Genomic DNA, 10396 nt, shown 5'->3' on the forward strand with positions numbered 1-10396 from the left:
ACTTTTGAAGAAAAAAAAAACAACTACTTCGACCCTGGCTTTTTGAACAGCTGTTGCTAGGAATTTCTTTTACAGTTGTTTTTCTTGTGACAATTTGAAGATTTTTTTTGGTTCCAATATTTTGATTTTTTTTTTTTTACCTTGACCTTGTATTTGAATTGCATTTGAGAAATTGTAATCTTCACCATGAGGTCCCATATGGGGGAGTCAGTGTTTCAAAAACATTTTGTTTTAAGGTTTCGTCAAAGGCCAACACGTCTAAAAATTTATTTTTACAATAGCCCCAAAACTATGTGAGGTATAAAGTTAAAACTTTTACAGTTTATAAATTTTTCATTGATTAACATATACAAAGTATCACTTGATAAAATAAATACTTGGAAAAAATATTAATTAAGAAAAATTCTTCTTAAAATGCATATGTTTTAATAGATCTTGGTGAAAACCATTATTGCAGAAACAAAATATGTTTATCAATGAAGGGCAAGTTGGACTAGGATAGCCTCTGGAAAGTTGTTTTCCCTGTTTATTTTGTCCAAATGTTAAGACTTGAAAGTGAAAGTACAATGCAAATGGCAGATTTTATAGGTGTCTTGTCTTTATACTTGTCATGCTTTCAATAACAGCCTTTCAGAGACCATTCAAGTCCAACTTGCCCTTCAATGATAAACACATATTATTTTTTCAACGATGGTTTTCACAAAAAAGACAGAATAAAGCAAGTGCATTTTTCTTAAAATATGCACATTTCCTGATACAATTTTTCTCAAAAAATATCTTTTTAAAAATATTTGTCATCAAGTGATACTTTCTATCTATTAATCAATGATATATTTAAAACCTGTAAAGGTTTTAACTTTATACCACACATAGTTTTTTAGCTATTGTAAAAATGATTTTTTAGACATGTTGACCTTTGACGAAAAACCTTAATATCTAAAGAGATAAAAAAAAAATGAATTGAAGAATAACAATATATGGTATCAGTTTTCTTAATTCATGACAAAATACATAAACATTTGTTCTATAATATCAGTAGTACACCATACATGTACTTAAGTATCATTTCAAAATATGTGCTTGTATTAATACAGATATTTAAAACCTAAATCAATTTAAACTAAATCAGTTATTCAATATTGTTCATCTATGTTTAGAATATTACTTCAAATATTAAAGAAAAATTATACAATCCAATTTTTTTTATTTTAATACAATAAACAACCTTATCAATCATTATGCTAAATCACATCAAATCTATTTTAAATCTGCTCATCATTATTTAAAAAAAAAGAAGAATTATTGAGAGCAACTTTAAATTTGCATCATATTATGGTTGTTAGTCTTTTAACAAAGGGGAGATGACACCGATTCTCATTCAACTTAATTTTCAAAATGGAAACATGTAACATTTTTTTTAAAACTCAAGACGGAATCCGCATTACAAAATGTGGTTAACATAAAAATAAACTTCTGCACATCTATGCATCCACTGAAACAAACAAACTATTTGATCCCAAAAACAATAAGGATGGGGGCATAAAATCATAAACACATGTATACTTGGATAATCATTCTAATGAACACATCTGCTGCTTTGTAGCAAAATTAATAAATTAGTCACTAGCAATGTAAGTTTGTATCTAGGCTTTGATCTGAGGGGTTTACTCTAGTCCCAGGGACCAGTTGATACCCTGAACCAGTAAAATGATAATTGGCTGCCAGGCAACAAGGTATCGGATCCAGTCCAGAAGATTTCCGTATAGAATATCTGGTCTGTCCCAGCTAGAGAAAGTCAAGGGCTGTAATTTTTTTTAATTTAAACAATACTTTTATTCACAGGTGTAAAAATGAATAGGATTGGGCAGCAGGCTCAGTCTATTTTGGCCTTCTCCCTAAAGGACCATAATGTTTCAGGACACTGAGATGTTAAGTTAAAAATTATAGATAACTTTTAATAGTTTCAATGCTTTAATTGTTGAGAAACAATGGTAATTTAACCAATAAGAAAGGCCAAATCTCACACCAAATACAAGTTCTGAAAGTGTGCATCCCTTGATGTGACATGAATCAAATTTGTCAAGAAAGGTCTATACATTGTATTATTCTGTAGTTTCTTTGGAATTGACCATCTTCAAAACTTACCTGTATACTGTAAACCAACTTTTATTCGCGTGCGAGAAATTTTCGCGATGTTCGCGAGAGCCTTGTCATCGCGAATATTTCTCGCCGTGAACCGGTCCTTAAAGTGCATGTGTCTATTAACAACACATCAAAAAAGGCTTGATCGTGAAAATTAATCGTCGCGAACTAATTTATCCTTGGTAAATCGCGAAATAAAGTCGTCGCGAATAAAAGTTGGTTTACAGTAACTGAGTACCTGATGCATATTTTTAAAGCAATGTAACCAGTTTTGTTTTTTAAACAAAGGAAAATTAAAAGGATACGGACTAGGAAACATTCTTTTGAGATCCACTTTCTCTTTACAGTACGGACAAGTCTGCTTCTTCCCCACTATACACCAGCCTCGTATACAGAACTCGTGGAATCTGGCTAGGTTAAGGAAAACACTTCAAAAATCAAAGCTAGAAATGCAAACATGATCAAGTTATTTACTCTCCCAACTGCAGCAAAACACTATATATTATTTCTTTCTGATCTTTGTATTGCGAATAGGTAAATTAAATATTTTTAATATTCAAGTTAGGTAAAATGTTTACGAAAAAAGAAATTTCATTTTGTTTTTCCAAGATACTTCTCACAAAAAATATAATTGTCATGACTGTATTGGAAAGTATGTTTCATATTTAATAGCTTTTCAAAATGTTACATGGGTAGAAAATATAAGTTGGGACATTCTGTCTGTTACGACAACAAAGGATACATATGATCACAGCCTAATTTACAGGTAGCTTCAATTATTGCATCATCATTGTTCATGACTAAAATAGGGTTCCCACAGATTCCACACACATTGGGGTCCAGTCTCTTACCAGGAAGCCCTGTGGGTGTATAATACTGAAAAGGAAATATTAAAATGAATTCAAAATAAAACTTCAAATGCACATTTTTTATTACACAGAAAGACATTTAAATCATATAAACTTAAAATTGAAAATTAAATTGCTTGGTACACTAAACCATGATACAAATATAATAGGGTCCCAGGGAAGTAAATACATTTTCCTACTCTATTTTGTATCACTTGAAGAAATAAATGTGTTCATTGTAATAGGGTAGTGGGGAATTTTCTCCACCTATAATAATGTAATCCCCTGATTATTCTAGGATTCCCCTGTTAGGGGATAAACCCCAAATTTCTTTCTACTAGTTTAATGTCCCTGCTATCTCAATTCTTAGAAGAGACCCTGAATTGTCGAAAATGTAAATGTATCAATTGAATTCACTGCTACTTTTAATTTAAAAGGCATAATAAAGCTCAAGCCATACCACCTCAGTAACTTAACTGATGTGAAATACATGTATACTATTTTACCTACCCCAATGTGTGTTGCCATGGTGTCTGAACACACTTCAGCAAAATCTCTGGCTACTACTCCAAAGTAGAGTCCATAGAAAAGAAGTAAAAGTCCAAAGTCCATAGAGACTTGTGGTTTGATTAATAAAATAAGATTTAGTCCTAATAATGTGAACATCACTGACATATAGCCCACAATGCCTAAGAAATAGCTGACTTTGTATATTATCAGGAACCACTTGTACACCAACCTGTCAAGAGAATATACCAGTGTTAAACCAATCAGGAAAGTTTTATACAGGATATTTTGATTAATTCTTTAAATAACTCATTGTATACAGAATCAACAAAATGCAAGTCACATCAAATTATTTCAATAAGTACTGCATTATGTTATCTACATGTATAAACCCTACTTCTTTTATCTGTTAGTGATCAATTTATAATTTCATATGAAACTACTGTAAACCAACTATTATTTGCCTCGTCTTGAATAATATTCGCGAGTTTCAGTAGGTCGCAAAACTCACAGATATTTCTCGCACGGGAATAATACTTAGTTTACAGTTTATCAAAAGTGTTTAACTTTGAAATAATCTGCATGTAATTTTTTTTTTACAAAACCACTCAAACTGCAGAGAATTTTGTAGTTTATAGGAATCTATATGGACAATCTGAATTGTGGAAGTTGAAAAAAAAAAATTTCATAGTACATAATTTAATTTCTTTCACTGACAATGGTATTATTCTTTTTTAATTTTTCTACACCCCTAATACCTTGGTGTACTCCCTGAGATAGGTTTTCTGGTGGCTTTAAATGTAATAAATCCTGTGATGATTGAAAATATACTCCACACAAAAATAAAACGATGCCATCCAAACTTGAGACAGAACCCCACTGGAAACAACCACATCCCTAACAAGGTGGCTCTCTAAAATTAAAAAGGGGATTTTTTTTACTTTCAAATTCTTTTCAAAAATTTTTCTTTTGTAATTTAGATCAACATTCTTCTAGTAAATTTATGGTCAGAAAATATCAACCAAATGAACAAAATAAAAAAAAAAATATGATTTTTTAAAGATTTTTCAAGTATGTAAGTAATTTCTTTTGGAAACAAAATTATTATAACTATCTATTTTTCAAATTCTATGCCTTGTTTTTGAACATAAGGTGCTGTTTATTTACATGTTATATATGTAATTCTGCAACACATACTTGGTATGATTTGAAATGCCTCTGTTTCCATTGGACCAGAACAATCTGTGCTACCACTAGTGTGGCAATCAGAATCAGCACCATCTCTAGGTGCATGGCCTCGTGACCTCGGTGTTTCTCGTGTAACCTCTGATGCTCGATCCTACAATACAGGAACGTATTATCACTTAGATGTCTCTTTAAAAAATCAGGCTTATTTATTCAGAGCAAGACTACAGTGTATTTACTTTAAAGCTGTGAAATATTTCCATGGCAGTGTTTAAACTTAAATAATAAAGTTGTACCAAATTAATCAATCATTTACAAAGCACACAATCATCCTTGATGCTTTTATAAGGTTCTACAATTTACCTCCATCTTTCTTTTTCTGGTAATTTGGCAAGTTCTTCGTCTGACTGTAAAATTCAAGATTAAAAGATATCAAATAACTAAATAAAAATAATCAATATATGACCTATATAAATTAAAAACACTTGTGAAAACACATTGCTGTCCTTCATGCTTATAACAAATTCCTACAACTATAAACCCATACATAAATCCATGTGATACAAAACAAAATTACTCCTTCAATAACCATAATATATGTACCTCCAGATGAACCAGTTGAAAATGTGCTTTTGGATACCTGGGAAATTTCTGGGACACACCCATTACATCAATTCTTATCCATTTCAAGTAAAATGCAAAGAAACAACAAGCAATTTCTCTAATGTTTTTGTCCTTGTGTGTAAACTGCAGTTGTAAAGTCATGAGAACAGCTGTGCCATTGAACAAAACAATCAATGATTTAGTCAATCTGACAACTGAATGTCTACTCACCAGCAAAGGAGTTTATCATTGTGTGAATTCATTGATGGTGAGTTATTGATTTAAGAAATTCTTTTCAGTTTTCTAAGGAACAGCGTAGTTTATGGCATTATCACAATACATGTATATTATTAAACAACGGATTCATAAGGGTCAGAGGGGGCTGTTTAATCTTCAGAGAACAAAAGCAAAAAGTCTGTATAAACTCAATTACACTTTAATAGGCCTTACTGTTACATGTATTCTTTTTGCCTGCTTTTAAATCTTTGCGTGTTGGTTGTAGATATATATATTTAATAACTCAAAGTTATTAATGTGTACATATACATCTTAAATTAATAGTATATTTCATGTATTAATTATTCAGCCGAGCTAAGGTCCATGTTGTGATCATTAGAAGTTAGAGCTTCAATAAATAGCCATTAAATTAATACTGATTTTAGTGTAGCTGGAGGTATAAATATAATTTTCACTATACATACATAAAACTTGAATCAAAACTTTTAATTCGACCTCATTTGTAATGCTTTTAATTTAAATTCATGCACATTCAAACTTGATCTTCATCAGCTGATGTCACAAAATATCATGGTACAAAGGAAGTACATGTAGTTCTGTAACAGAGTCCACCTTGGTCAGTCAACCTATGGACCTATCGGGATACCAAACCTTACAAACAATTAGTTATATCTGTACAAATCTTGTAGTACCTACAAAATTTAAGAAGTACATCAGCTGATAGAGGTCAGGTCTTCCTCTTATAGATGGTACATACTTTTAATTACCACTTGTTGAGTAAAATTTGTACTATGGTGCAAGGGCATCAACAACTATTGACAGTGAATTTCATGCTGATGCTCATACACCAGCTGATGAAGATCAAAGTTTAAAATCCAAATCCTCTATAGACAGATATTGTGCCTTGGTTGGAAAAATCAAATTTGAACAAATTTTAAGTCAAAAGCATTATAAAATAAGTTGAATTAAAAGGTAAAACATTCAAGTTGTGTACTTTTGTGTAGATGGAGTAGAATATTTCAATAAGGGCTTTATATTATATATGCATCTCATTGATGAAACTTTAATGTGCATGTATTAAAATAAACTTTTTTGACAATAACTGTGGGACTACTATTTTGACAGTCAAAATGATGTATTTTGATGATTCATGATAAAAAGGAACTGTTTAAGGTCAAGATCTAGTAAATGTCCTTAGATTAACATTTTGGTGCTAGATCCATTATGATGTCATAATCACTTTCAACTTTCTTTTTCCCGTACTTTACGGCTCCAATAGAATTATGTAGAAAATAAAGTACTTTCATGGAATTCAATTTGAAATCACCTGAAAAGTAGTCCAGATACCTACATTAAATTTAACATTATTTAAAAGAAGAGACCAAGAAAATACAAATTACCGTTTTCTGAAAGACTGTAGGCAATCTGGATACATTTTGTTTGTGTGATATGGGAAAAACTCCCATATTCATGACTAATTTTCTTTATTTTTCATTGAAAATGACAGTTTAAAATATGTTTTTTCATCCTATTTTCCTACAAATTATGCCCCGAAAAACCTTTTTTGACCAAGCTTAAGTTATAAAGCATCATTAAAGGAATTCATTTCTTGAATTTGATAAATCTGTAGGCACCCTTCATTTACTAGATCTTGACCTTAATGTAACAATTTTTTTTTAATTTGCTTTACAAAAGAGTGGCACCATAGCTGCAAAACTGTAGCTCTCTGCTTGGGAAAATTTGGACAGATAAAGCAGATTGCTACAGAAAAAAGCTTTGAAAAAACCTTCAATTACTTCACCGATATTTTCCACTCACTTCAGGTATTATTTCTTGTAGTTTATGCTTCACTCTTAGAATGGTACCCGATAATAAGTCACATATTTTACTCCAATTATTGATAATTTATTTACCTTTCAACGGTCCAAAATAGCACTTTATGGTTTTGGAATGTCAATTTTAAAGATATCCATTTCTCCCTTTAACACGTCCACAATCGGCTCTTCTTGAACCGTTGAAAGGTAAATAAACATTTACGAATGGGAGTTCAATGTATGATTAATTATCAGATATCATTTATAGAGATTCGGAAAACATAAAATACAAGAAATAATACTTTGAGTGACAAAAAATCAGCGGTGTAAATCAAAGGTTTTTAGAATGCATGAATCTTTAGCTCTCTGCTTGATCTGTCCGAATTTCTGAAGCAGAGATAGTCCAAAATATCTGATGTTTTCCTGGCTTTTGTACCGTTTTGATATTTTAAATGCGTCAGAAACAGCACCATTACAAAAACTGAAAATGTTGCCGTCTCCAACCAGAGATGATTTATGATATTTGCGAACTGAACTAAATGCTGAAATCAGAATTTATCAATAGCACAATGCTTCCAGTACCTACCATTGTCGGAAACCCACGGTCGGTCTCGCTTCTCTTACAGGTAAGAGAAGCGAGACCGACTGTGGGTTTCTGACGATGAGCACTTACCAACATCGACCTAAAGAAAACATCACTCTACATTTTGGACTTTAAATTTTAATTCAGTTATCAAGTATCTAAAATCAACCCAAGAATGCCGCCTCCAAATGGAGGAGGTGAATTCCCAGTTTTCGTAATTGCACCAGTTCCGACATTTTCTTGGCACGAAAAATATCAATGTCGTTAAAAGCCAGGAAAAGTTCCGATATTTCAGATTGAGCGGAGAGCTACAGTTCTGCAGCTAGTAGCACCGCAGTTATGCAAGGGATAATACTTGAGATGAAATTGATAGGAGAGAAAGCATGCATTACAAGAGCATTTCAATAATTTAGTTCATACAATTGTTTAGCAGATAAGTGTTACTAAAATATGTTCCATCTATTCTTCTATATCCCCATCATTTACAAACAGACACTGTAAAATAGCTTTGTGCATTGTGTCCGAGAACATCTTTGTTTAACTGTTAAAATGTACCGTTTTACTGTTTCTCGCAATCCCCAAATATGTATAATTAAATTTTACATGGTATTAGTTGAATAGAATCCATGCCTGTTTACAGTTGATGGTTTTATCAAACCACTAAATTCTGGAATACATTGACAGCATTGAGGAAATTCGGATTGTGTCAAATGTTGAAAACTATCAGTCGGAATCGCTTAGATATTACATCAAAGTCTGAGGACAATTTTCATCTCTTAATCTTGTTATGAAATACGAAAACATGAATAAAACCCCTTACAATATTGAGATTTATAGGTGCATGTCCATGTCCGGCGTGATGGTGGTGCGCCATCTTGCCTACGTAAACAGTTGAAGCGACATCTATCGTTTCACTAAAGAGCACAGTGGGGGATTCAAACGAAAAGCTGGAGGGTGGAGAAGTAAAGAAAACTTTTACAATGTACATTTCTTTTCATTTTATTTTCACCGGGAGTACCAGTATGTGTACCTTTCAGTCTAAAAAAAATAATCACCCTCGATCCACCCTTCCTTCTTTACTGAATTGTTCTTTGGGATATGCATTGATGTTAAATAAATCATTTATGAAATATTATTACAGATATTCAATTTTAAAAAAATATATGAAAAAAGTAATCAAACCCACTTTTTACTTTTTGAGCAAATAAATCCACCAAATTACAGAGAACTGAGTGATTATTGGTGTAATATTTTCCGTCCGTCTGTCTGTCCGTCCGTCAATTTCTCCATCGTTCATGGGTGCGAATCATATCTTGCACTGTATATAGCAAGTACATGAATTAGAATCCACCATCGGACATGATGTAACTTGAATAATTGTTTAAAATATTTGAAGAAACTCCTTAAATCCCCAAAAGGGCATTATCATTGCCAGCTCTGGATTCGTGCACCCTTAAATTCCACAGACGCAATGTCAGAAGACGAATCTTGGGTCAGGATGAGTTGTGTCGCAACTCCAACGTAAATGAAATAAATATTATCCTTCTTCCATTTCAGATTCATTTGTACACATTCAGATCGTATGTGTTTGCACGGACTGTTCCAGTCCCGGGGGAAGGGGGGGGGGGGGCAGTGCGCTTTGTCCAGTTCTGCCGTTTGGCTTCCTGGCGGTGATTTCATTATTTCTTATCCGTGGACAGTGACATAAAAGACACTAACATCTATCATTTGAGTATAACTTTTATATTAGAATTAAAAAAAAAACATGCAATGCCATGCAAAATCTATAATTATGTATGAATACGAAACCCAAAGTTCCCTGATCAAAAGTTATATAGACTAGAATATTAAAAGATGAAAAAACCAACCGTAACTTAGTATTATAATAATATAATATGCCAAATGATTTACAAGTTTTACTATAAAGTTATAAAAAATTGATCCTTTTTCCGTAAAAATGATACCAAAACATTAGGTGCCAAAGATACTAATAATAAAAAGTAAAAATAAAAAAAATGTATGTTTTACTTAGGCAAACTGTCTCGTTGAGATTATGTAATTTTAATTTAGAAATGGAAATAATGAACCAAAAGCAATTTTGGAAACATTATTTATTATTCATGGGTTTACACTTAACTTTTATATCTTTAACCCACCATTTTAAGCTAGAAGTCTAAAATCATTTATGTTATATTTACATTCAGTGTAATTTTCTTTATGAAATCCATTACAAATCCACGACGTTCAAATCTCTATAACACACGCCAAACCTTGTCACCGCGCGTTAGAATACACAGTAGGAACTATATGCATTTTCAATACTCTAGAATATCAAAATGTAAATTATTTTGACTGAGTTTAATTCAACAACTATAACCCTATTAAATTAACGTAAAAATATAACAAATATGCGTAAATAATTAATTTGTCAATTTTTTTCCTCGCAATGTTCGTTTGCGTTATTTAACTTTGCAACG

At 31.9% G+C, this 10396-nt stretch overlaps 1 protein-coding gene across 2 annotated transcripts; it reads right to left on the reverse strand.

Annotated features, from left to right (window-relative positions):
* Positions 1-1191: 1191 nt before the first annotated feature.
* LOC134269949 (E3 ubiquitin ligase Rnf121-like) lies at positions 1192-8811 on the reverse strand. Of its 2 annotated transcripts, none has more exons than XM_062752118.1 (8): positions 5286-5363; positions 5046-5089; positions 4695-4836; positions 4256-4410; positions 3501-3729; positions 2885-3018; positions 2448-2549; positions 1192-1785 (listed from the first exon to the last, which is right to left on the reverse strand). In XM_062752118.1, the coding sequence occupies exons 1-8, from the start codon at positions 5346-5348 to the stop codon at positions 1665-1667; spliced, it is 990 nt and encodes a 329-aa protein (XP_062608102.1). In that variant the 5' UTR covers positions 5349-5363; the 3' UTR covers positions 1192-1664. The 2 variants fall into 2 exon arrangements, with proteins under 2 accessions (XP_062608102.1, XP_062608104.1); XM_062752120.1 differs by lacking the exon at positions 5286-5363 and adding an exon at positions 8740-8811 and having other exon boundaries at positions 1407-1785.
* Between the last annotated feature and the right edge of the window lie 1585 nt (positions 8812-10396).

Source organism: Saccostrea cucullata, unplaced genomic scaffold (genome assembly GCF_032062105.1).
Source record: "Saccostrea cucullata isolate Sc308-1 unplaced genomic scaffold, CSIRO_AGI_Scuc_v1 ctg18368, whole genome shotgun sequence".
In the NCBI taxonomy this organism is placed as follows: domain Eukaryota; kingdom Metazoa; phylum Mollusca; class Bivalvia; order Ostreida; family Ostreidae; genus Saccostrea; species Saccostrea cuccullata.

Bases quoted from the DNA above. Each gene is read 5' to 3' on its own strand.
- LOC134269949 (XM_062752118.1), bottom strand. From the start codon at position 5,348: ATGGGTGTGTCCCAGAAATTTCCCAGGTATCCAAAAGCACATTTTCAA. The intron at 5,090-5,285 runs GTACATATATTA...TGAATTTTACAG, and splicing joins TTCAACTGGTTCATCTGGAG to TCAGACGAAGAACTTGCCAA. The intron at 4,411-4,694 runs GTATGTGTTGCA...TTTTAATTTTAG, and splicing joins GGCATTTCAAATCATACCAA to AGAGCCACCTTGTTAGGGAT.